The sequence below is a fragment of the Gorilla gorilla genome, chromosome 23 (assembly GCF_029281585.2).
Source record: "Gorilla gorilla gorilla isolate KB3781 chromosome 23, NHGRI_mGorGor1-v2.1_pri, whole genome shotgun sequence".
Taxonomy (NCBI): domain Eukaryota; kingdom Metazoa; phylum Chordata; class Mammalia; order Primates; family Hominidae; genus Gorilla; species Gorilla gorilla.
Genome location: NC_086018.1, coordinates 28,757,722 through 28,784,942, shown reverse-complemented (window position 1 = coordinate 28,784,942; position 27,221 = coordinate 28,757,722). Strand labels below are relative to the sequence as shown.

Below are 27,221 nucleotides of genomic sequence, written 5' to 3'. Positions count from 1 at the left end.
TGAGTATGGACATCCTTGACTTTACTGATCCTAGGCGGAAAATAAAGCATTCAGTCTTCTATCACTACATATGATGTCAGTTTCTTGAAGATGCCCTTAATCAGGTGGAGGAGTCTCCTAGTTTGCTGAGAGTTTTTACCATGAATAATGTTAAATTTTGTCAAATGCCTTTTTCTGTATCAATTGATATTATAATGTAGTTTTTCTTAGATTGTTAATATTATGATTCCATTTATATTGATTTTCTTTTTTTTCTTTTTTTGAGACAGAGTCTTGCTCTGTTGCCCAGGCTGGGGTGCAGTGGTGCGATCTCCACTCACTGCAACCTCCGCCCTGCCAGGGTTCAAGCGATTCTCCTGACTCAGCCTCCTAAGTAGCTGAGACTACAGGTGTGCACCACCATGCCTGGCTAATTTTTGTATTTTCAGTAGAGACAGAGTTGCACCATGTTGGCCAAGCTGCTCTTGAACTCCTGACTTCAAGTGATCTGCCTGCGTTGGCCTTCCAAAGTGCTGGGATTACAGGTGTGAGCCACTGCCCCCAGCCCCATTTATTGATTTTCAAATATGGAACCTATCTTGCACCTATCTTGCACTCCTAGCATGAAATCCACTTGATCATGGTGTAATATTCTATTGTATTGCTGGTTTCAAATTGTTAATATTTTGTTGAAGATGTTTTCATCTATGCTCATGAGAAATATTGGTCTGAAGTTTTCTTTTCTTACACTCTTTGTTCAGTTTGGTATCAGGGTATGCTGTCCTTATAAATGAGTTAGAAATTACTCACTCCTGTAATCCTAGCACTTTGGGAGGCCAAGGCGAGCAGATCACTTGAGGTCAGGAGTTCGAGACCAGCCTGGGCAACAGTGCAAGACTCTGTCTCAAAAAAAAAAAAAAAAGCCGGGTGCAGTGGCTCACGCCTGTAATCCCAGCACTTTGGGAGACCAAGTGAGGCGGATCACCTGATGTCGGTAGTTCAAGATGACCCTGGCCAACATGGTGAAACCCCGTCTCTACTAAAAATACAAAAAAAAGTTAGCTGGGCATGGTGGCACATGCCTGTAATCCCAGCTACTAAGGAGGCTGAGGGAGGAGAACTGCTTGAACCTGGAAGGCAGAGGTTGCAGTGAGCCAAGACTGCACCACTGCACACTCCAGCCTGGGCAACAGAGCAAGACTCTGTCTCAAAAAAAAAAAAAAAGAAAAATTAAAAAAGAAAAGAAATTACTCATTCCTCTTCTGTTTTCTGGAAGAGGTTGTGTGGAAATAGTGTTATTCTTTTTTCGAATATTTGATAAAATTTACCTGTGAAATCATGTAGGCCTGAAGACTTCTTTTTTGAAGTGTTTTAAACTATGAATGCGATTGCAAATCGTCTCCCTCTCCCTCTCCCTCTCCCTCTCCCCACGGTCTCCCTCTCCCTCTCTTTCCACGGTCTCCCTCTGATGCCGAGCCGAAGCTGGATGGTACTGCTGCCATCTCAGCTCACTGCAACCTCCCTGCCCGATTCTCCTGCCTCAGCCTGCCGAGTGCCTGCGATTGCAGGCGCGCGCCGCCACGCCTGACTGGTTTTCGTATTTTTTTGGTGGAGACGGGGTTTCGCTGTGTTGGCTGGGCTGGTCTCCAGCTCCTAACCGCGAGTGATCTGCCAGCCTCAGCCTCCCGAGGTGCCGGGATTGCAGACGGAGTCTCGTTCACTCAGTGCTCAATGGTGCCCAGGCTGGAGTGCAGTGGCGTGATCTCGGCTCGCTACAACCTCCACCTCCCAGCCACCTGCCTTGGCCTCCCAAAGTGCCGAGATTGCAGCCTCTGCCCGGCCGCCACCCCGTCTGGGAAGTGAGGAGCGTCTCCGCCTGGCCGCCCATTGTCTGGGATGTGAGGAGCCCCTCTGCCTGGCTGCCCAGTCTGGAAAGTGAGGAGCGTCTCTGCCCGGCCGCCATCCCATCTAGGAAGTGAGGAGCGCCTCTTCCCGGCCGCCATCACATCTGGGAAGTGAGGAGCGTCTCTGCCCGGCCGCCCATCGTCCGAGATGTGGGGAGCACCTCTGCCCTGCCGCCCCGTCCGGGATGTGAGGAGCGTCTCTGCCCCGCCGCCCAGTCTGAGAAGTGAGGAGACGCTCTACCTGGCAACCGCCCTGTCTGAGAAGTGAGGAGCCCCTCCACCCAGCAGCCACCCCCGTCTGGGAAGTGAGGAGCGTCTCCGCCCGGCAGCCACCTCGTCCGGGAGGGAGGTGGGGGGGTCAGCCCCCCGCCCGGCCAGCCACCCCGTCTGGGAGGGAGGTGGGGGGGTCAGCCCCCTGCCCGGCCAGCCGCCCCGTCCGGGAGGGAGGTGGGGGTGTCAGCCCCCCACCCGGCCAGCCGCCCCGTCCGGGAGGGAGGTGGGGGGGTCAGCCCCCCACCCGGCCAGCAGCCCCGTCCGGAAGGGAGGTGGGGGGGTTAGCCCCCCGCCTGGCCAGCCGCCCCGTCCGGGAGGTGAGGGGCGCCTCTGCCCGGCCGCCCCTACTGGGAAGTGAGGAGCCCCTCTGCGCGGCCAGCCGCTCCGTCCGGGAGGGAGGTGGGGGGGTCAGCCCCCCACCTGGTCAGCCGCCCCATCCGGGAGGGAGGTGGGGGGGTCAGCCCCCCGCCCGGGCAGCCGCCCCGTCCGGGAGGGAGGTGGGGGGGTTAGCCCCCCGCCTGGCCAGCCGCCCCGTCCGGGAGGTGAGGGGCGCCTCTGCCCGGCCACCCCTACTGGGAAGTGAGGAGGCCCTCTGCCCGGCCACCACCCGGTCTGGGAGGTGTACCCAACAGCTCATTGAGAACGGGCCATGATGACAATGGCGGTTTTGTGGAATAGAAAGGGGGGAAAGGTGGGGAAAAGATTGAGAGATCGGATGGTTGCCGTGTCTGTGTAGAAAGAGGTAGACATGGGAGACTTTTCATTTTGTTCTGTACTAAGAAAAATTCTTCTGCCTTGGGATCCTGTTGATCTGTGACCTTACCCCCAACCCTGTGCTCTCTGAAACATGTGCTGTATCCACTCAGGGTTGAATGGATTAAGGGCAGTGCAAGATGTGCTTTGTTAAACAGATGCTTGAAGGCGGCATTCTCGTTAAGAGTCATCACCACTCCCTAATCTCAAGTACCCAGGGACACGAACACTGCGGAAGGCCACAGGGTCCTCTGCCTAGGAAAACCAGAGAACTTTGTTCACTTGTTTATCTGCTGACCTTCCCTCCACTATTGTCCTGTGACCCTGCCAAATCCCCCTCTGCGAGAAACACCCAAGAATGATCAATAAAAAATAAAAATAATAAAATTAAAATTAAAAAATAAATAAATAAAATGAAATAAAAATAAAGAAAATATTGCAAATCGAAAATGCATTTAATACACCTAAACTACCGAACATCACAGCTTTGCCTAGCCTACCTTAATTGTGTTCAGAATGCTTATATTAGCCTATATTTGGGCAAAATCATCTAATGTAAGGCCTGTTTTGTAATAAAGTGGTGAATATCTCGTGAAAAAAAAAAAACTATGAATGCAACTTCTTTAATAGTTATAGGATTATTCAGTTTATGGATTTGATCTTGGGCAAGTGTTAGAATTTGATTTTTGAAGAACTGGTTCATTTCATCCAAGTTGTCAAATTTGTCAGCAGAGTTGTCTGTAGCATTCCTTTTATGTATTATTTATCTATTTTATGTTTTTGTAGTATTGTCCTTTTATGTTTGTTAGTGCTATTAATTGTTTATTTCATTCCTGATGTTGGTAATTTGATATTTTCATTTTAGCGGTCTATCAGATAAGTTGGGTTAAGGCCACACGTAGTGACCAGCCTTCTCTGGGTGGTGGTTTCACTGTTTGTTCCATTTTCAAAGCCTTTGCAGTACTATTTGTTTTTGTTTTCGAGACAGAGTCTTGCTCTGGAGTGCAGTAGTGCAATCTCGGCTCACTGCAAGCTCTGCCTCCCAGGCTCAAGCGATTCTCCTGCCTCAGCCTCCTGAGTAGCTGGGATTACAGGTGTGCACCACCACGCCTGGCTAATTTTTGTATTTTTAGTAGAGACGGGGTTTCACCGTGTTGGCCAGGCTGGTCTCGAACTCCTGGCCTCAAGTGATCCACCTGTCTCAGCCTCCCAAAGTGCCAGGTTACACTGCGCTTGGCCCTTTGCAGTACTAGTTGGATCTGTTCCACATGTGTGCCAGCCAGTGGCCACAGAGACGTGGGTATTCATGTAGCTTTAAGTTCAGTTCTCAAAATCTTTAGTATGCTGTTTAGGATCAGATCCATCCATGTGCGGCTTGAACGTGAAGCCAGGAGTTCATGAAAACAACGTTATGGGGTCACTTTCCCAAGGTGTTCTCTTTCTGTGATTTCCTGTTTTTTTCTGGTTCTCTTGGGCTCTGTTTCAGTCCTCTGGCTGCCCACTTCCCACCACCACACCTATATCGGGGGCTAAGTGGTAGGAAGAGTGAGAGAAAAATGCAACACGGGTTCCCTCACTTCTTGGGCCCAGAGCTCTTCCTACTGGTGTGGATGGATTCCTCTGAGTTTTTGGTACCTGCAGGCCTCTCATCGCCACTGCTATCACTGACAGGGGACCCTTTCCTCCTTGAGCCTGAACTAGAGGGCTTCTCCAGGAGTTTTCTCTGTCTGCTCACTTCTGGGTCTCCCCTGAGTCCACTCTAGAAGATACTGGAGGGAAAAAATTGTAACCTCACCACCTGTTTGGTGTTACCTCAGATTCTGGTCTTCTCTAGTCTGCTTGTGGCTACTTAATTTTCAGGATGCTCAAATAGCTGCTCTGTGCATTCTGTCCACATTTTATTTTATTTTATTTTTGAGACAGAGTCTCGCTCTGTCACCCAGGCTGGAATGCAGTGGTGCCATCTCGGCTCACTGCAACCTCTTCCTTCCGGGATCAAGTGATTATCACACCTCAGCCTCCCCAGTAGCTGGACTACAAGCGTGTGCCACCACACCCGGCTAATTTTTGTATTTTTAGTAGAGACGGGGTTTCACCATGTTGGCCAGGCCGGTCTCGAACTCCTGGCCTCAAGTGATCGGCCTGCCTCAGGCTTCCAAAGTGCAGGGATTACAGGCATGAGCCACTGTGCCTGGCCCTGTCCATGTTTCATAGCTGCAGAGTGAAACCTTCTCACTTAATCCTACCTGGAACTGGAACTGAGCAGAATTGAATTTTAAAAGACTCACTCTTGCTGTCCAGACTCTGGGAGGTCAGGTAGTGAAACTGGGTTGGAGGCCAGGCAGATGGAGGGCAGTGGGCAGATGTGAAAGTGCTCAGGTCTGGCACTGACAGGATCTGCTGACAAGCTGCACGTGAGGGATCAGGGAGGGCAGGACTCAAGGTGACACCCAGGTTCACTTCTTAGTCATCTGCCAGGTCTGGAAAGTGACCTGAGACCTTGGCTACGACAGTTTCAAAGTAGTGAGTGGTGGGTCATATGCAGTGGGAAGAGGCCAGGAGAGAAGTTGAGGCTACAGGAGTGAGAAAACAGCAATAAGGCTAGGTGCAGTGGCTCATGTCTGTAATCCCAGCACTTTGGGAGGCCGAGGCGGGCAGACCACTTGAGGTCAGGAGTTTGAGACCAGCCTGGCCAACATGGTGGAACCCTGTCTCTATCGAAAATACAAAAATTAGCCAGGTATGGTGGCACCCACCTGTAGACCCAGCTACTCGGGAGACTGAGACAGGAGAATCACTTGAACCCCGGAGGCGGAGGTTGCAGTGAGCCGAGATCATGCCATTGTACTCCAGCTTGGGCGACAGAGAAAGACTCTGTCTCAAAAAAAAAAAAGAAAGAAAAAGAAAAGAAAAAGAGAAAGAAAAAGAAAACAGCGATAAAACCAAGTCCCCCAGGAAGAGGGAGAAAATCACCCTTTGAAGCTGGCACTGCTTCAAAGGGGAGAAATGTCTCCACTGGAATCATTTGGGATTCACATGGCAGGGGGGATGCAGGGAGCGTGTAATGGCAGAGAGCTGAGGGGCTCAGCTGTGGATCTGGTTTTGTTCTATGCATGAGGAAGCAAGATCTTTTGCAGTGTGGCAGGAGGCAGCAGTGAAAATACACAGAGTAGTAAGGACGTCACTGGGAGATGGGAGAGAAAGGTGGTGAGGGACTCACACGAAGGGGACAGGTACTGATCAAGGCCAGCAGATATTCTGGGTTTGAGGAGTGTGGTCTGCATGGCTGGGAGGTGTCAACGCACAGCAGATACCCTGTGTTTGAGGAGTGTGGTCTGCATGGCTGGAAGGGGTCACCACACAGCAGATACCCTGGGTTTGAGGAGTGTGGTCTGCATGGCTGGGAGGGTCACTGCAGAACGTGGCTGCATAGCATGTGTACGTGTGCTCAGCAAAGGGCCCTATCACTCCTGCCTGAAGGTAGAAGGTGCAGAACTGACAGGTCATCACCCAAAGACTGACAATGTTACTTCCGTCAGCTGAGTGGCCACCACACTCCAGTGACTGCTGGGCAGTTTGTAGCATGATTTGATTTATCCCTCTTGACAACTCTAAGAGGTTTTTTTTGTTTGTTTGTTTTGTTTTTTTAATGGAGTCTTGCTCTGTCATCCAAGCTGGAGTGCAGCGGCATGATCTTTGCTCACCGCAACCTCCACCTCCCGGGTTCGAACGATTCTTCTGCTTCAGCCTCCTGAGTAGCTGTGACTACAGGCGTGCGCCACCATGCCCAGCTAATTTTTGTATTTTTACTAGAGACGGGGTTTCACCGTATTGGTCAGGCTGGTCTCGAACTCCTGACCTCGTGATCTGCCCACCTCAGCCTCCCAAAGTCAAAGTGCTGGGGTTACAGGCATGAGACACCGTGCCTGGCCCCTAAAAGGTCTTTATCATTACGTACACTTTGTGGGTGAAGAGACAGAGGCAGAGGGACCCACCTTATAACTGACACAGTCTGGATTTGGGCCCAACCTGTCTAGTGCCTGGGCTGCCCCATGGTTAGACAGAGGACAAACAGGTGTGAAGGAAGCCAGACAACCAGGAGAGAGAGGAAGAACTCACCCCAGCAGGGGTGAACCACAGGGCGAGGCCAAGTGAGAAAGGAAAAGAAAAACGCAACTGCCACCTGGAGGAGTCAGATCTGGAAGGGTAACTGCTGTGGTGGCCAGAACAGGGCTTCTGATTTTAAGATTACTGAGCCAGAGCCCACAGGGTCTGGAGGTGACCATGTGGGGCAGAGGTGGACAGGGCCTAGTGGGGTCAGGCTGCGTGGGGACTGGTGCTCCACGTTAAGGCACAGCTGAAGATGCAAGAGCATGCTGACCAGGGAACGAGGCCCAGGGGTTGAGGACAAGCTCTATGGCCAAGGGCCCTGGTGGACCTGAGGACTGAGATGCGTGGGGTGCAATCCTAGTAGAGGCACCAAGACACCAGGATTTGGAAGAATGAGTGGCATAGGGAGGGGAACGCTGAAGAGGGGCACAATCGACCAGTCCCTGGGCCAGGTTTGCCCCTCTTGGAGGGTGGGGGCTGCGTAGGTGAAAGTTCCTTCCCCTGGTTGGACTCTTCTCCCCAGAGGTCTCACATTCTGATGACCCTGCGGGGACCTTATAAAGACAGGTGAGCAAGCCAGCCCTGGTTGACTCAACATGCCCTCAGAAGGGCCTCAATCCAGCCACCAGATGGCAGCTGGAAACAAGACAAAGCTTCCCAAAGTCAAAGGAGGCCTACGCTTCGGAAGCTGCTTAAACAACCAATTACACGGTCCTAGGGTTGCCTGATTCCTCATCAGAACAGCAGAAAACTCCATGCCCTTCCTCATATGAATTTTTCTAATAAAGGATAAGAAAGGAATGAGAATCTGATAATAAGGACTCTCTTGAAAGGCTGCTTGGTCCTGTGGTGAGCTCTGGTCTCTCTGGTGATATGGGGCCCTGTACATCTCCAGCCCAGCAGGGAAGTCTCGTGATCTGTGGCCCAGGACATCATCTGAGGTCCCAGCCATCAGCTGCCCAGAGCTCTGCACCCACTCTGCTCTAAGCGCCCCCATGGGTCTGGCATGCCCAGTGGGTGTAAAGCATGACTGTTTAGTTGTCCATTAGCAGCTGAGGAGTGCCCACAGGAGGACACAAGTGAGCTGATCCTGGCTAGGGCGTTGGAGATGCATGTGCTGAAAGCTAAGAGGGCAGGAAGATAGGGTCCTAGCAAGAAAGAGGAGAGGCTGCCCAGCAGAAAGAGTGGGTATACAGGAAGAAAGCAGAGGGGTCAAGGACGGGGAGTTTTTATGAGCTTGAAGACAGATGTGGGGAAGATCAGTGATGGGGACAGGAAGATGTAATCAGCAGAAAGCTATATGGCAACGGGAGGGTTTGAGATGGGGCAAGGGCAGCCCCAAGAGGCAATGACCAAAGCTGATCCAGAAGCCAGGGGGCTGGACAGGTCAACCCCTGCCCCAGCACAGCAGCAGGAGGTCCATGCAGAGGAGCTCCAGGTGGAGAAGTCAGACACACATGGAGACCCCAACATGAGGCCGGCGGGGCAGGACAGCACAGCACACAGGCTTCCCTGAGGCCAAGGGAGAGCCCTCGGGGGTGACACAAAGGACATGGGGAAGGTAAGGCAGCTTGCTACAGAGCAGGGTGGGGTGTAAGCCAAGGGGCACAGGGCGACGGTGAGGTGCCTACTCCACCCCAGGTACAGCTCTTCTCTCCTCTGCATGGGCCAGCATACCTGTGCTGCCCACATGAGTCTCTCCTCAGCCCCAAACAGTGAGCTCCTTAAAGGCCAGGTCCAAGCCTGTGCCTGTTCATCTCTGAGTTCCCTGCATCTGGCTCAGCCCCCAGGACACACAAGGACACCAATCAAAGCCTGCTGAGGGACATATGCATGCACTTTAGTGCATAAGAACCATTTTGCCTTTCAGTGACCTTGCAGGATTGCGTTGCTTTCTTTCACAGAACAGGAGCCTTCCAATGTCAACAATAAACAGGAACTATAAACAGAGGGAGTGTGCAGGGAAAACACATCTAGGGAGTTTCAGCATCTTCTCACGCACTTGGAAAAGTCTGCCCAATTTTTGGCTGAAGTCCAGCCAAAAGATTCAAAGGAAAATCTATTTTTTCCCCAAGCAGCAGAAAGAAAGACTCCGAGTAATTCTCTCAAGTGCCGTGTGCCTCTGATTTCTTGGAGTTTGATCAATGTGACACAATATTTGGGCATAACAATTAAGAACAAATAAATTCCACACAGGGAACAATGTGTCATCCAGCCCCAAATACACAGGTGGAAGGGAATGTGAGAGCTGCCACCAGGCAAAACAGAAGGAATACCAAACTGGCTGGAGAAAAGGCCACTGAATTCCAGGGCATTCTACAGGACGTGCTTGCTTCACTGCTTTCAAATCCCTCTCATAACTTCAAATATGTGGAAAAAGTTTGTTTCCCCCTGAAGGGTTGCAGGCAAATATGCCCTTCTCCTGGGGATAAGTCCAATAATAACTCTTTTCAGAGGGAGCCAAATAACCCGTGTTCAAACCATCACATGCAAAATCCTTGGGAAAGCACATCATCCCGCTCTGTGGTGGCTGCTGACCAAAGACGGTTTGGCCTCCTGGAGTGGACAGGTGACTTCTACACTCTGGCCACTGAGCCTGTCCAGCCCTCACATCCACCACCTTCCTGGCCAGATGGAGGTCCTAGTCCCAGATCTTGCCCAGGCCAATACCCTCAGCTTCAAGGGAAGGAGCACGGAGCTGTCTCCACCAAGTTATCTTGAACCTCCCCTGGTGACTCCCAGGCTGAGGGATGCTGCAGTCTGACTATGATGCCCAGGCCACAGAGGACACTCACGGTCCCTGAACACATCTACCCTTTTGCTCCAACCATGCCCACCACCTGGAGTCCTCTTCCCTGCCCTCCTCACCTCCATCTCCATATTCCAAAGCTTCTCAGGTCTCACCTCCCACCAGTAACATCCCACCCCCACACCCCACCTCCAGCCACCCCAAGACACTGAAGGCCTCCTACCTTACACTGTGCTAATCCATATGCAAGTCTCCCTTCCAACCACAGAGGGTCTTGGTTCTCACCTCTGTGGGAGCTGCCACACCTTGCTCCTGAAGTTTGAGTTCATATAGGGCTGTAAACTGAAAAAAAATTTGAAGCGCCGCAACCATGTAAATGGGCTCCTCCTTTCAGCCAAGGGCATTCCAAAGTTAACCTAAAAAAAGTAGCTAGGGTCATGATGGGAAGTAGGGGTTGGACATGCCTCTGTACCCTCCTCCCTTTGGAATTCAGGCACAGCTGCCTAGCATTAACATTAAAGCAGAGATCTTAAGACTTTTTGTAGCAATGACACCAAGTTCCAGCCTGACTCTAGTATAGTATCACATGACAAATAGCAGGCCCTAAAAGAGATCAAAGTATTTTACCTGAAAATACATTTCTTTGACATATTTTGAAATGGCCCTGCAAATCTGTCTCTTGGGAAAGTCTATGTTCTCTAGAGAATCTCTTTCCTTTTCCAGGTCTTTTCCTTGATCCAGGAGAGAACTAAGAGTGTGGCACCTTTTTAAGTCTGGTGAGAACCATTTACAATCTATTCTCTCTGAAGCCTGCTACTTGGAGGCTTCATCTGCATAATAAGAACCCTGGGCCTGGCGCCATGGCTCATGCCTGTAATCCTAGCACTTTGGGAGGCCGAGGCAGGCGGATCACAAGGTCAGGAGATCGAGACCATCCTGGCTAACACCTTGTCTCTACTAAAAATACAAAAAATTAGCTGGGCGTGGTGGTGGGCGCCTGTAGTCCCAGCTACTCGGGAGGCTGAGGCAGAAGAATGGCGTGAACCCAGGAGGTGGAGCTTGCAGTGAGCCGAGATGGTGCCACTGCACTCCAGCCTGGGCGACAGAGTGAGACTCTGTCTCAAAAAAAAAAAAAAAAAAAAAAGAACCCTGGTCTCCAGGACCCCTTATCTTAACCCAGATGCTCCCTTGTATGGATTACAGGTCTTTAGATAAGCTCTTTCAACCAACTGCCATTTGGAAAATCTTTGAATCCACCTATGACCTGGAAACCTCACCCACCCCTCTGCACCCCTGTGCCGCCTTTCTGGACTGAACAAATGTACATCTTGCATTGATTGATGTCTTATGTCTGCCTAAAATGTATAAAAACAAGCTGTAGCCTGCTTGGGTACATGTTGTCAGGACCTCCTGAGGCCGTGTCATGTGTAAGTCCTTAATTTTGGCAAAATAAACTTCTAAATTGATTGAAATTGCCTCAGATATTTTTTGGTTTATAGGACTATGCCACTTAAATGGCATTCATTCCCTCTGAAAGGTTAATGTACAAAAGCATATAAGATGCAGAAGTCTACCAGGGATTTTTATTTTTATTTTTTGAGATGGAATCTCGCTCTGTCACCCAGGCTACAGTGCAGTGGCACAATCTCTGCTCACTGCAACCTCCACCTTCCTGTTTCAAGTGATTCTCCTGCCTCAGCCTCCCAAGTAGTTGGGATTACAGCTGTGCACCACCATGCCAAGCTAATTTTTTTTTTTTTGAGATGGAGTCTCGCTCTGTTGCCCAGGCTGGAGTGCAGTGGTGCAATCTCGGCTCACTGTAACCTCTGCCTCCGGGTTCAAGTGATTCTCCTGCTTCAGCCTCCTGAGTAGCTGGGATTACAGGTATGTGCCACCATGACTGGCTAATTTTTTTATTTTTGTAGAGACGGGGTTTCACCATGTTGCCCAGGCTGGTCTTGAACTCCTGACCTCAAGTGATCCACCCACCTCAGCCTCCCAAAGTGTTGGGATTACAGGCGTCAGCCACCGTGCCCAGCCTCCAGCTAATTTTTGTATTTTTAGTAGAGATAGGGCTTCCCCCCATGTTTGCCAGGCTAGTCTCAAACTCCTGACCTCAAGTGATCCACCCACCTTGGCCTCGCAGAGTGCTGGGATTACAGGCATGAGGCACCTCACCTGGCCAGGGATTATTTTTATATGATAAAAATTATATTGTGGCCTAGGTCGGAGGCAGTGGCTCACACCCATAATCCCAGCACTCTGGGAAGCCAAAGTGGGTGGATCACTTGAGGTTAGGAGTTCGAGACCAGCCTGGCAAACATAGGGAAACTCTATCTCTACTAAAAATACAAAAATTAGCCAGGTGTGGTGGCAGTGCCTGTACTACTCGGAGGCTACTCAGGAGGCTGAGGCAGGAGAATCGCTTGAACCCAGGAGGCGGAAGTTGCAGTGAGCCAAGATCACGCCAATGTACTCCAGCCTAGATGACAGAGTGAGACTCTGTCTCAAAAAAAAAAAAAAAAAAAGCAAAGCAAAGAAAAAATATGTGGCCTGGAAATAAGTATTCCTTCCTTCCGCTCATTTTAGGCAACTGGCAAGTTCGAGCCATAAATATAAAACTGGAAAACCCCAAAAGGTCAAATTTTAGGTGCATAGGCAGAGAATCACTACTGCAGTGAGCAGAGGTGGCTGGGTGCCGCTGAACAGCACTCTGCTCCAACACCTGGTCCTGGGCTCCAGGGAAGGCCCACGGCTGAGGAAGGGCTGGCAGGGAAGGGCTACCGTCCCAGCTTGCAGACCCCTCTGTGACTGACACAGGTACTCTTTTGGGAAGTGTGAGCACGCCTCCCCCAGGATGACCATGGCTTTCCCTCCTGCAGCCACAAGCAGCATGTCTTTGCCCTGAGCAGAAGGTGAATGTCTTTCTAGAGGTGAATCCCTCGGGGGCTGCTGAGCCTCATTTTGGGGAAACACATGTTGTTGGACATACGTTGTTTGGAGACAGTAAAAGCAGTTTTTTCCTTTCACCTCTCAAATGCCCTGGGAGCCTAATCTCCTGCAGGTGATTCTACCCCATCTCCTGCCACTGGCTGTGGGCGGATGATTTATGAGTGCTGGGTGTCAACGAAAAGAGTCAAACTCTGTAAAATATTTGAAGAGGGCTGGGCGCGGTGGCTCACGCCTGTAATCCCAGTACTTTGGGAGGCCAAGGCAGGAGGATCACCTCAGGTCAGGAATTGGAGACCAGCCTGGCAAACATGGCAAAACCCTGTCTCTACTAAAAATACAAAAACTAGCCAGGCGTGGTGGTGGGCACCTATAATCCCAGCTACTTGGGAGGCTGAGGCAGGAGAATTGCTTGAACTTGGGAGATGGGGGTTGCAGTGAGCCGCGATCGCGCCACTGCACTCCAGCCTGGATGACAGAGTGAGACTCCGTCTCAAAAAAAAAGAAAAAAAAATATATATATACATATATATATACACACACACGCAACACATACATATTTGAAGAGATTTATTCTGAGCCAAATATGAGTGACCATGGCCCCTGGCACAGCCCTCAGGAGATCCTGAGAACATGTGCCAAGGTGATTGGGGTGCAACTTGATTTTATACATTTTAGGGAGACACGAAACTTCAATCAAATACATTTAAGAAACACATTGGTTTGGTCCAGAAAGGTGGGACAACTTGAAGTGGGTAGGGTTTCCAGGTTACAGGTAGATTTAAATTTTTTCTAATTGGCAATTGATTTTAAGAGTTATCAATAGAGGCCGGGTGCAGTGGCTCACGCCTGTAATCCCAGCACTTTGGGAGACTGAGATGAGTGGATCACCTGAGGTCAGGAGTTCGAGAACAGCCTGGTCAAGATGGTGAAACCCGACTCTATTAAAAATACAAAAATTAGCCAGGCATGGTGGCACATGCCTATAATAACTACTCAGAAAGCTGAGGCAGGAGAATTGCTTGAACCTGGGAGGCAGAGGATGCAGTAAGCTGAGATCGTGCCACTGCACTCTAGCCTGGGCAACAGATAGAGACTCCATCTCAAAAACAAAAACAAAAACAAAAAACAAAGAGTTATCACTAGAAAGGAATACCTGGGTTGGGATAAGAGGTTGTGGAGACCAAAGTTTTATCACGCAGATGAAGCCTCCAGGTAGCAGGCTTTGGAAAGAATAGATTGCCAATGTTTCTTATCAGACTTAAGGTCTGTGTTGATGTTAACATCAGAGAGGTATTATGAGGCATGTTCAATTCCCACTTCCCATCATTGCCTGAACCAGTCTTTCAGGTTAAATTTTAGAGTGCCCTGGCCTAGGAGGAAGTCCCAGTTAGATGGTTGGGGGGACTTCGAATTTTAATTTTTTGTTTACATGGGGCACATGACCCACCAGCAATGCCAGCATGAATGGAATTGGTTGCATTCACAGTGCAACACACTTCGCATTTACCATTGTGTAATCCTCCCAGCAACTAACCAGGAATGCCAAAGACAGGGAACTAGAGCTCAGAAACATTCACTGATTTGACCAAGGCCCCAGAGCTGGGCTTAGGGAGAAGTTTGGTCAACTGTTCATTCCATAGACGAGAGGCTGAGGCACCATGAGACACAGTGACTTATCCAGCGTCAGATCTGCCCCTGGGCCCACTGTTCTGTCCACGCTGCCACAGAATATTCTACCAAATTTGGAAAGGGAACAGTTAGAGAAATGCAAACTTAGCCCAGAATGACAGCACTCATAAACACTGGGAGGACCCTCAGGCCCAGCCCTCTGGCTCTGACCTTTCACTATGTTCCTCACCTCTCCCTCCCTCTCCTAGTGTGCTCTGTTCTTGACCAAGCAGAAATCAGTCTCACTACTTCCACTCCTGGTTCTGCTTGTTCCACTAGAAATGAGTCTGTGGCCAGGTGCGGTGGCTCACGTCTGTAATCCTCCCACTCTGGGAGGCTGAGGTGGGCAGAGCACTTGAGGCCAGGAGTTCAAGACCAGCCTGGCTAACATGGCAAAACCTCGTCTCTACTAAAAATACAAAAATCAGCCAGGCATGGTGGCACATGCCTGTAATCTCAGATACTTGGAGGGTTGAGGCAGGAGAATTGCTTGAACCTGGGAGGCGGAGGTTGCAGTAAGCCAAGATTGCGCCACTGCACTCCAGTCTGGGTGACAGAGCAAGACTCCATCTCAAAAATAAAAAACAAACAAAATTAGAAACGAGTCTGTGGCTTCATTTGCACACCCTGACTCTTCAAACTTTCAATTCAAGCAGGTTCTGCCTGGTCTTCCTTTCTCCGGCCAAATGTCACAAGTTCATTTGTTCCAGTGGTGACAGTGTCAGAAGCATCTTAACCAGAGTGACTCCATCTTGAATAAAGCCAAGATAAAGCCAAACCTGCTGGGTTACATTCCCAGGAGGTTGGGCACTCCTGGTCACATGTTTATGGTTAAGAGAATGAGCTAATGATATTAACCAACTAAAGACTCAGAACTTATGGAAATGTCCCAGTACTTTAAGAACACAAAAGCATTCTTAGTTTAAGAGTAGGTTTTGATTTAAAAATAATAGTACACTCATAAATTCTTGCTAAAATCAAGAATTAGCAACAATAGGAAAGTAACAATACTAATAGCCTGCCACTAGTTAATCACCAGCCTTTGTAATAAATACACGATTCTTTTTTGTTTGTTTGTTTGTTTGTAGAGAGAGTCTCGCTCTGTCTCACCCAGGCTGGAGTGCAGTGACACAATCTCGGCTCACTGCAACTTCCACCTCCCGGGTTCAAGCGATTCTCCTGCCTCGGCCTCCCAACTAGCTGGGATTACAGGCGCGCGCCACTATGCCCAGCTAATTTTTGTATTTTTATTACAGACGGGGTTTCACCATGTTGGCCAGGCTGATCTCGAACTCCTGACCTAAGGTGATCCACCTGCCTTGGCCTCCCAAAGTGCTGGGATTACAGGCATGAGCCACCATGTCTGGCCTAAATACACAATTCTTAACAACCTGGTAGCGCATTGCTCCTTTTGCTTTCTGAGGATGCCCTACTCTGTAATTGAGTAGTCTCTAATAAGTGATCTTAACTTCACTCTGTGACTTGCCTTGATTTCTTTCCTGCGACAGATTCAAGAACCCACTCTTGGGATCTGGGACCAGACCCCTTTTCTGGTGACAATAGGTAGAAAGGAACCGCAACACCACAGTCTTCTTCTGCAAGGACACTGCTGGTGCTGCCAAGGGTGTCATGGCACACTGGCCCCACAACAGATCCTTGCTAGGCACCAACCCCAGTAACAAACTTAGTGTCTGGCCCTGAGGTCACCATGAATACAAGACATACAGGCTCTCTCTGCCCTCAAGGAACTTAGGTTCTATTGAGGAGATGAACAATAAACAATTTAAATGGTTCGGGGGTCTTAGAAGTTTTTTAGTTTAGGCCGGGCGCAGTGGCTCACACCCGTAATCCCAGCACTTTGGGAGGCTGAGGCAGGCGGATCACCTGAGGTCAGGAGTTCAAGACCGGCCTCAGGAGGCGGAGGTTGCATGCAGTGAGCCAAGATCGCGCCACTGCACTCCAGCCTGGGTGACAGAGTGGACTCCATCTGAAAATAAATAAATAAAAAAAAATAGGCTGGGTGTGGTGGCTCATGGCTGTAATCCCAGCACTTTGGGAGGCAGGGGTGGGTGGATCATTTGAGGTCAGGAGTTCGAGACCAGCCTGGCCAACATGGTAAAACCCTGCCTCTACTAAAAATACAAAAATTAGCTGGGTGTGGTGGTGGGTGCCTGTAGTCCCAGCTACAGACTGAGGCAGGAGAATCACTTGAACCCAGGAGATGGAGGTTGCAGTGAGCCAAGATCATACCACTGCACTCCAGCCTGGGTGACAGAGCAAGACTCCACCTCAAAATATAAATAAATACAAATAAAAGTAACTGCAGATGGCAGTGAAGAAAATATCCGGGTGCTATAATGGAGATGTCTCAAGAGAGAGGAACAGCTTAAAGTACTTCGAGGTGACATTAGGCTGAGCTCCGAAGATGGGACACCAGTCAGATGTGTTCTAGGCAGAGAGACCAGGAAGTACAAAGGCCCTGAAGCAGAGCTGAGCCCAGTGGGTGGGGCAGGGAAGAGGATGAAAGGAGGCTGCCAGCAGGGGCCTGATCACACGGGGCCTTACCGCACCGCCAATGTGACGAAGAGCTTGGATTTTACCCAATGACCACTAGCAAGCCACTTAAGATAATTTTATACGTGTGTGTGGATGTAAACATACATAATGTTTACCATTTGAATCATTTTATTTTTATTATTATTATTTTTGGGGACAAGGCATTGCTCTGTTACCCAGGCTGGAGTACAGTGGCATGAACGTGGTTCAGTGCAACCTCAAACTTATGGGCTCAAGCAATCCTCTTGCCTCAGCCTCCCAAAGTGTTGGAATTACAGGCGTGTGCCACCATGTCTGGCCCATTTTAAAGTGATATTTAGTACATTCATAATGTGCAACCACCACCTCTGTCTAGTTACATAATATTCTCATCACCCCAAAAAGAAACCCCGTACCCTTTAAGCTGTCACTTCCCATCTCCCCCTAGTTCCTACAAACCACTAGTCTGCTTTCTATCACTATGGATTTACCTGTTCTATTCCTAGCTTGGTGAGTGTGTTCATCATGAAAGGGTGTTGAATATTTGTCAGATCATTTTTCTGTATCAGTTGAGAGGGCCACATGTGGCTTTTTTCACCTTCAACCAAACTGATGTACTACATTGATTGTTTTTTGGTTGTTGTTGAACTACCCTTCCACTCCTGGGGTAAGTCCCACTTGGTCATGGTGTATAATTCTTTAAACACGCTAACGGATTTTGTTTGCCAGTATTTTGTTGAGGGATTTTGCAGCTATATTCATAAAGGATAATGGTTTATACTTTTCTTTTCTTGTGATGTCTTTGTGTGGTTTAGGTATCAGGGCTGGCCTCATAAAATTAGTTATTAAGTGTTTCATCCTCAGGCCGGGCACAGTGGCTCGTGCCTGTAATCCCAGCACTTTGGGAGGCCAAGGCAGGCAGATCATCTGAGGTCAGGAGTTCAAGACCAGCCTGGCTAACATGGTGAAACTCCGTTTCTACTAAAAATACAAAAAAATTAGCCGGGTGTGGTGGTAGGTGCCTGTAATCCCAGCTACTCGGGAGGCTGAGGCAGGAGAATCGCTTGAACCTGGGAGGCGAAGGTTGCAATGAGCCAAGATTGCACCACTGCACTCCAGTTTAGGCAACAAGAGCGAAACTCCATCTCAAAAAAAAAAAAAAAAAAAAAAGTGTTTCATCCTCTTCAATTTTTTGGAAAAAATTTAAGAAGAATTGGTATAATTTTTTTTTTTTTTGAGACAGGGTCTCACTCCACTGCTCAGGCTGAAGTGCAGTGGTGAAATCATGGCTCACTGCAGCCTCAACCTCTGGGGGTCAAGCAATCCTACCACCTCAGGCTCCCAAGTAGCTGGGACTACAGGCATGTGCTATCATGCCTGGCTAGTTTTCATTTTTCAAATTTTTGTAAAGAAAGGGTCTCACTATGTTGCCCAGGTTAGTGTTAAACTCCTGGGCTCAGTTGATCCTCCCTCCTAGGCCTCCCAAAGTGCTGGAATTACAGACGTGACCCACCAGGCCCAGCCTTGCAAGTTCTTTAAATGTTTGGTAGAATTCACCCAATTAAGCCATCTGGTCTTGACTTTCCTTAGTTTCAAGATCTTTCATTACAGATTCAATGACCTCTTCATTGTAGGTCTGTTAAGATATTTTATTTCTTCTTTACTCAGTTTTTGTAATTTGAGTGTTTCTAAGAGTTTGTCCATTTGCATCCAGGTTACCTAATTTGTTGGCATAAACTGTTCATTATAATCCTTTTCATCCTGTTCTTATAACCCTTTTCATTTCTGTAAGGTCATTAGTAATGTTCCCACTTTCATTTCTGATTTCAGTAATTCGAGTCTTCTCTTTTTTTCTTAGTCTAGCTAAAGGCTTACCAACTACGTCAGTCTTTTCAAAGAACCAACTTTTGCTTTCATTCATTCTCTCTATTGGTTTTTCTATTCTCTATTTCATTTACTCTAACTCTAATTTTTTTTTTTTTTTTTTTTTTGAGACAGAGTCTCGCTCTGTTGCCCAGGCTGGAGCGCAGTGGCATGATCTCAGCTTGCTGCAACCTCTGCCTCCCCGGTTCAAGTGATTCTCCTGCCTCAGCCTCTTGAGTAGCTGGGATTACAGGCGTCTGCTACCACATCTGGCTAATTTAATTTTTAAATTTTTTTAGTAGAAATGGGGCTTAAGCATATTGGCCAGGCTCGTCTCAAACTCCTGACCTCAGGTGATCTGCCCACCTTGGCCTCCCAAAGTGCTGGGATTACAGGCGTGAGCCACCACGCCCAGCCCAACTTTAATCTTTATTGTTTCCTTCCCTCTGCGAGCTTTGAGTTTAGTTTGTTCTTTACCTACTTCCTTTGGGTATAAAGTTTGGTTTTTCATTTCAGATTCATTTTCCTTCTTTTTTAACATATACTTTTAGAGCTGTAATTTTTTTTTTTTGTATTTTTTTCTGGCACACAAATGAGGATTAGATAGAGCTATACATTTCTCTCTGGGCACTGCTTTTGCGCATTCCAAAATTTTGGTAAACTGTGTTCTTGTTTTCATTTATCTCAATGTATTTTCGAATTTCCCTTGTGATTTCATCTTTGATCCACTCATTGGTTAAGAGTATGTTGTTTAACTTCCGTGCATTTTCTAGTGTTACCTCTGTTATTGATTCCTACCTTCATTCCACTGTGGTCAGAAAAGATACTTCATATAATCTCAATCTTTTTTAAATTTATTGAGACTTGTTTTGCGGCCTAACATATGGTCTATCCTGAAAAATGTTCCATGTGTACTTGAAAAGAAATTATAATCTGCTGTTGTTGAGTGGAGTGTTTTGTATATGTCTGCTAAGTCTAGTTGGTTTATAGCACCTAAGAGTTGATTTATTTGTTTGTTTGTTTGTTTTGAGACAGAGTCTCACTCTGTTGCCCAGGCTGGAGTGCAGTGGCGCGATCTCGGCTCACAGCAACCTCTGCCTCCAGGGTTCAAGCGATTCTCCTGCCTCAGCCTCCCAAGTAGCTGGGACTACAGGCATGCGCCACCACACTCAGCTAATTTTTGTATTTTTAGCAGAGATGGGGTTTCACCATGTTGGCCAGGGTGGTCTCGAACTCCTGATAGACATCCAGATAGGAGGGGATTGTACTTGGATTAGGGCATGGCAAAAGAGCTGGGGAGTAGCAGGTGATTTCAAGAGATAAGCAGAAGCAGGAAGTAGGCTTCCAGCAGGATGAGACAGGGTTCTCAGTTCAGGAGAAGAAAACAGGCCCCGGGATAACCCACAGTGGCCTGCCTAAAGTGCTATCTGTGTCCTTGACCCAGCTGGCCACCATCAGCCAGGCCCAAGGAGAGCGACATTAGGCCATCTTCTCTCATTCAAGGCTGCCCCAAGCTGACTCCAAGACAGGCAAAAAGTTACAAACCACAACTCTCTCACATCAGCCTGAGAGCTTAGAGAGGAGGACCTTGCCTTTAACAGAAGGCCATCAAAAGGGCTATTTTCCAAGACATAATCAGGTGGTCCCAATCTTTCCATAAACACAGAGTAGCCGTCTGAAGGCTTTTCCTTCACATACATGGTTCATTCATGCTTCAAAAAGCCAACAGGAGAGGACTCCTACCTTGAGTGGTACCTGGACGTTTGTCTCTGTCCTGTGCCCTTGCCCAGAAGGCTGCCCTCTTGGCACTTGTGCTGCATCTCATACAATGAAGGAAGCTGAGCCTAAGGTTACTCCCTCGGGGGTCCCCTTCTCCCCTAGATGAAGTCTGGGCTAGCAGTCTCTAGCATTGCCCAACTGAGTTAACAAGCACTTCCTTCCTCCCCGCCCTCACCCCCCCACCCTGCCAACTGCAAAAGAAACCCCTCGCACTGGCTGTCGTAGGAAAACTGTTGCCGGATGACTAATCCCATGACTGCCACCTGCTGCATTATTTTCAAGAAGTTCCTAAAAAATAAGGCAATGTATCATTTATTTATTTATTTATACTTAGAAAAGCGAAACCAGGGAGAGGAAGCTAGATCTCTAGTTAGCATCCTCACTTGGCCAGTGTGAGTGCCCTGAGCCCAGCTGTGCCAGCAGCCACAGATTTTGCCACAGTGGCTTCCCACAGGCATACAAACTGAGACCACGGGTCCTTCTGGGGGTCCCAACACAGCCCATGTCTGAGATGGTCCCACCTGCCTCCTTCACTGGGTGATGGAGTGGTACCCGGGGGACCGCCGTCAAGCTCAGCATCATTGCTGACACACGAGAGCTACATGAGTGCTGACCTCGGGGAGAACAGTCACCAAGCAGGTGACCCATGCTCCAAATGAGTGAGACAAAAGAGAAAGCCAGACTGGTTTTCAGTGCCCTTTAATACTCACTGAGACCCTAGAGCTGGGAGACAGACCCCAACATGGGAGACAGGGATGGGGCATAAGGACCAACATCACTAGCTCTCATCCTGCCAAATGCCAGAGCTCCTTCCACAGGACTCACCATCTCCCCACCCAGTCTCCAAGATAGTCTGGGAGAGCAGGGGCTGTGCCCGCTTCTCACCTGGAGCCCCGCCTCCCCAGACAAACACATAGGTCTGTGAAATACACCATTCCGCTAATGACTTCAGAAGGATCACAGTTCCATGTGTAGACACATTTTTCAACCATCAGAAACATTTACTGTAGCTCTGGGCAGGCAGGGCTGTGGGAGGTGTGTGTCCTCACACACTCCTGTTAACATTCCATGGCACAACCCCTGTGGAAGGCAGTTTGACAATACCTTGAAGAATTACAAATGTACACGCCCATTGACCCAGCAAGCCGGCTTCCTGGAACATAAATTTCATTTATACTCACATGTGCATGAAATGAAGTACTTGCAAGGTTACTCATGGCAGCACAGTATGTCACAACAAAATAAGGAAAACAACCCAAATGCTCATCAACAAGCTATAGGTTAAATATACTATGGTCCACCCATACAATGAAATACTACACTGTTGTAAGAACAAGGAGGCTTTTTACATATTGACAGGGAAAATTTCCAAGACATATTGCTAAATGGAAAATAAAGAAGGCAGTGAATGCAGTTATTTTGAAATAAGTACTTATTTGAATATACATGTAAAGATACAAGTATCTCTGGTTGCCTCTGGGTAGGAGAATGGGGTGAGTGACTGGGAACCAGGAGTCAAAGACAAGACCTCATTGTGTAGGATTTAGAAGCTGTTGGTTTATGAGTCATGTTAAAATATTACTTTTTTTTTTTTTTTGAGACAGAGTCTCGCCCTGGTGCAATCTTGGCTCACTGCAACCTCTGCCTCCTGGGTTCAAGTGATTCTCCTGCCTCAGCCTCCTGAGTAGCTGGGATTACAGGCACGCACCACCACGCCCAGCTAATTTTTTGTATCTTTAGTAGAGACAGGGTTTCACCATGTTGGCTAGGCTGGTCTCAAACTCCTGACCTCGTGATCCACCTGCCGCAGCCTCCCAAAGTGCTGGGATTACAGGCATGTGCCACCACACCCAGCCGAACATTACATATTTAAAAAATAAATTTATTGGCCGGGCGCAGTGGCTCATGCCTGTAATCCCAGCACTTTGGGAGGCCGAAGTGGGCGGATCACGTGAGGTCAGGAGTTTGAGACCAGCCTGGCCAACGTGATGAAACCCTGTCTGTATTAAAAATACAAAAATTAGCTGGGTATGGTGGTGTGCGCCTATAATCCCAGCTACTTGGGAGGCTAAGGCAGGATAATTGCTTGAACACGGAAGGCAGAGGTTGCAGTGAGCCGAGATCATGCCACTGTACTCCAGCCTGGGTGACAGAGTGAGACTCTATCTCAACAAATAAAATAAATTTATAAAGTAAGAAACAAAATGTCTTGCTCAGGACATCTGAGCGGGCTTCCCTAATAGGCAAAGACAGCAGCTCTGGCTAAATGGTTTCACTCTCCACGATGGGGGAACCTGGGGAAAAGGCTGGCTTGAGGCACAGACTGACTGCTGCTTCTGGACCTAACCCACTGCAGCATCTGAAGGGTCTGCTGAAGTCCTGACTAGCCCAAAGAAAGGCACACACAGCTCCTGCCCACCAAAAACATTTCCATGCCAAGAACTGCTCGCCAGACAGAATGGCTGAGTCTCTCACTGCTGACGATGCACAGAACATGCACGCACCTTGACCTTCCAGATTGATCCACGCTGGCCTGGGTCTCCTGGCCACCACTGCCCACCAGTCACTTGCAATTCCCACTTCCTCCAGACTCATGACACCACCATATACACACCCGCTGTCCCAAGTGCTCACTACCTGAATGAGTGTTCATCACGCGGACAGCCTTGGCCTTGGCCAGCTCCAGGGCGGTGATCCACTGCTGCCGGTCCACCTCTGAGCTGGCCTTGAGGTGGTAGCTCCTGGCCCCACTGGTCAGCAAGATACCACAAGAGTCCTCCGTGTCAATGTGCGCGGTGGACAGGTTGATGGTTCCACGGCACGTGTGGGCCATTTCACCCTGATTTCTGTAGGATGTAAGAGAAGGAATGGGGTGAGGCTCCTAATCTCAATGGCTCCAGACTAAAGAAACCCTCCAGGCAAATCCTCAGAATCTCAGACCCTCAGAGCTGGGAGACGCCCTGGAGTCAAAGTTGGGAGATGATGCCTATTGGAACTGCCTGGTCGTGGCTTGGTTGACGGGGACTCTAAGGCCACGACTGCTCTCTGTGAGGAATGGCAGAGGGACGGGAGCCTGCATTGGTGCCATGTGTGCAGGGAGTGTCTGGTGTGGTCTAAAGCCTTGCAGACACCAGGAAATGGCAGAATGACTGCCCAGGGTCTCTCAAGACAGATCAGCCTTCAGACTCTATGCTAAACTCTTTCCTTTAAGTCTTAGAACCATGGAGTTGGGGACAGGCGCGGTGGCTCACACCTGTAATCTCAGCACTTTGGGAGACCGAGGAGGGCAGATCACTTGAGGTCATGAGCCAACACGGTGAAACCCTGTCTCTACTAAAAATGAAACTGCCTTTGCAAAATTATGACTGAGAGTGAAAGAGATCTAACTTAACTGACTCCATCTTGCTTCTAACCTCCAAGCTGTCTTTGTTCATTCCTGGGCATAGGCTGAATTAACTTTGAAAGAAACTTAATTTGTAGTTTATAGTTTAAACAAAGATGGGAACAGCCCTTTCCCGAAGCAGACCTCCTTCTTGCCTAGGGACTAGAGTAACATTAGCCACAGGATTAGAAATTATGGTTTAGGAGTCATGCATTTGGAGGCTATAAGATTCTGACCCTCCCTAAACTGCTCCTAAGAGCAGTGCTTGAGATATTTTGCAAACCCTGCACTTGATGGATCAGCTGGCACCACCCACATCGATAAACTGGCTCGTCTGATCTTGTGGCCCCCACCTAGGAACTGACTCAGTACAAGAAGACAGCTTCGATTCCCTGTAATTTCATCCCTGACCAATCAGCACTCCTGGCTTACTGGTTCCCCCACCACCCTCCAAGTTATCCTTAAAAACTCTGCTCCCCTTGGCCAGGCGCGGTGGCTCACACCTTTAATCCCAGCACTTTGGGAGGCCGAGATGGGCAGATCACCCGAGGTCAGGAGTTCAAGACCAGCTGGCCAGCATGGTGAAATCCCGTCTCTACTAAAAATACAAAAATTAGCTGGGCATGATGGCTCTTGCCTGTAATCCCAGCTACTCGGGAGGCTGAGGCAGGAGAATTGCTTAAACCAGGACCGGGGAGGCAGAGGTTGCCGTGAGCCAAGATCGCGCCACTGCACTCCAGCCTGGGCTACAGAGCGAGACTCTGTCTCAAACACAAACAAACAAACAAAACAAAACAAAAACTCTGCTCCCTGAATGCTCAGGGAGACTGATTTGAATAATAATAAAACTCCCATCTCCCGCACAGCAGACTCTGTGTGAATTACTTTCTCTATTGCAATTCCCCTGTTTTCATGAATCGCCTCTGTCTAGGCAGCAGGCAAGGTGAACCCCTTGGGCGTTTACAAAAATACAAAAATTAGCCGGGCATGGTAGCGTGCACCTGTAGTCCCAGCTACTTGGGAGGCTGGGGCAAGAGAATCACTTGAACCCGGGAGGCGGAGGTTGCAGTGAGCCAAAATGGTGCCACTGCATTCCAGCCTGGGTGACAGAGCGAGACTCTGTCTCAAAACAAACAAAAAAAAGAACTACAGAGTTGGAGCAGGTTGGGATCATGCCATTAAAACTGAGATTGGAGACCCAGAGCCTGAGGGGGCAGACGTAGAGGCATCTCCTGCTGGGAGGCACCTGGGGCCAGTGTCTCCCCGATGCTGTCCTTTTGTTCTATCATGAGATCTACAGAGCAAGGATGTCCCATTCTCTGGCTCTACATGGATTAGTTGAAGGCATTGGCTGGGCAAACACAGTGCAACCTCATGACAAGGGACTTATAAGATGATGGAGCTAATGGTATGAAAATAAGGGGAGGGTAGGTGACTAAAGTGTATGCCATTTCCAATTACAATCAGTGACGGAAAACGCAGATCCAACTATCATGACTGGATCTAACTCACTCCTCAGACACTTGAAGGAAATTCAGAACCCCTACGACACAATAAATCTTTTCCCATGAAGGGTGTTAGAAAAGGAAGAGTGATTGGCCAGCATTTAATACTGCCAGTGGCAGGAGCTCATTTGGTAATTTTCTGTTACCTTTTAATGCTCATTTATTTTCCCTGGCTGTTCATCATCTGTCATTTTTTTTATTCTTCTATCAGTTCTAAAGTCAAATGACTCTAGAATGGGATGGAATGGAATGCAATGGAATGGAATGGAATGGAATGGAATGGAATGGAATGGAATGGAATGGAATGGAATGGAATGGAATGGAATCAACCCGAGTATAATGGAATCTATTGGAAACACTCAATCAGACATTTGTCAGCTGGGTGCGGTGGCTCACGCCTGTAATCCCAGCACTTTGGGAGGAGGAGGCAGGTGGATCACTTGAGGTCAGGAGATTGTGACCAGCCTGGCTAACATGGTGAAACCCCGTCTCTAATGAAAAATACAAAAATTAGCCAGGCACGGTGGCGGGTACCTGTAGTCCCAGTTACTTGGATGGCTGAGGCAGGAGAATCACTTGAACCTGGGAGGCGGAGGTTGCAATGAGACAAGATTGCACCATTGCACTCCAGCCTGGGCAACAAGAGCGAAACTCCATCTCAAAGAAAAAACAAAAAAGACATTTGTCTTTTTTTGAACAGCGATTGTCTTTTCCAATTCCCTTGTGCTTTGGGCACATTCCTTAGAGAAGATGACGTGTAGCTGAAGGAAAACCCAACTCTTAGCTGCTGGTATCTTTTGTTCGAAGGACAGTCACTCTAATTTAGAAAACTGGCGAAGCTGGGCATGCCTGTTGGGAGCCTGACACTTTTAGATTTAAGGACATTTTAGGCTAGAAATTGTTCAGGTGTAAGTGTAGTGACTCACCAAAAATGACATTATGGCTTAGCTCAGAAATAAGAGGGGGATGGGCAGTGTTCTGGACAGAGAGAGCAGCAGGGGCAAAGACCACCAGGTGAGGAGCAGTTCTCAGCTTCCAAGAAATAGAAAGAAAGGTCCTTTGGCCAGAGTGCCAACAACAAGAGAGCAAATGAGAGAAAAATGAAGCAAAAAAATCAGGCAGGTGGGTAAGCATATTTCTGGAGTTGAAAAAAAAAAAAAAGGAAAAGAAAATCAGGCAGGGACTAAATTCAGTACCTTGTAGGCTACGTTAAGGATTTAGAGTCTCAGCCACGCACGGTGGCTCCCGCCTGTAATCCCAGCACTTTGGGAGGCCGAGCCGGGTGGATCATGAGGTCAGGAGTTTGAGACCAGCCTGGCCAACATAGTGAAACCCCGTCTCTACTAAAAATACAAAAATTAGCAGGGCATGGTGGTTGCACGCCTGTAGTCCCAGCTACTCAGGAGGCTGAGGCAGGACAATCGCTTGAATCCTGGAGGCGGAGGTTGTGGTGAGCTGAGATCATGCCACTGCACTCCAGCCTGGGCAACAGAGCGAGACTCCATCTCAAAAAAAAAAAAGATTTAGAGTCTCATCCTAAAACTAAGACAGTGAACACTGTGGGCCTAAAATCAGGAAAGAAACAGAGATGGTCAAGAGTTCTTGAAGTTAGGTTGGGCATGGTGGCTCACACCTGTAATCTCAGCAATTTAGGAGGCCAAGGTGGGAGGATCACTTGAGGCCAGGAGTTCAAGACCAGCATGGGCAACATAGGAAGACCCCCATTTCTACAAAAAAAATTTTTTTTCAATTAGCCAAGTGAGGTGGTG

At 48.6% G+C, this 27,221-nt stretch overlaps 1 protein-coding gene across 7 annotated transcripts in view; it reads right to left on the bottom strand.

The window, feature by feature from the left end:
• OSBP2 (oxysterol binding protein 2) overlaps positions 1 to 27,221 on the bottom strand; it is a 224,479-nt gene that overhangs the window by 153,748 nt on the left and 43,510 nt on the right. For all 7 annotated transcript variants that reach the window (XM_055374217.2, XM_055374220.2, XM_055374219.2 and 4 more), the window contains exon 2: positions 23,203 to 23,411. In XM_055374217.2, coding sequence (XP_055230192.1) covers positions 23,203 to 23,411 — 209 coding nt within the window. The remainder of the gene's footprint in view (positions 1 to 23,202; positions 23,412 to 27,221) is intronic.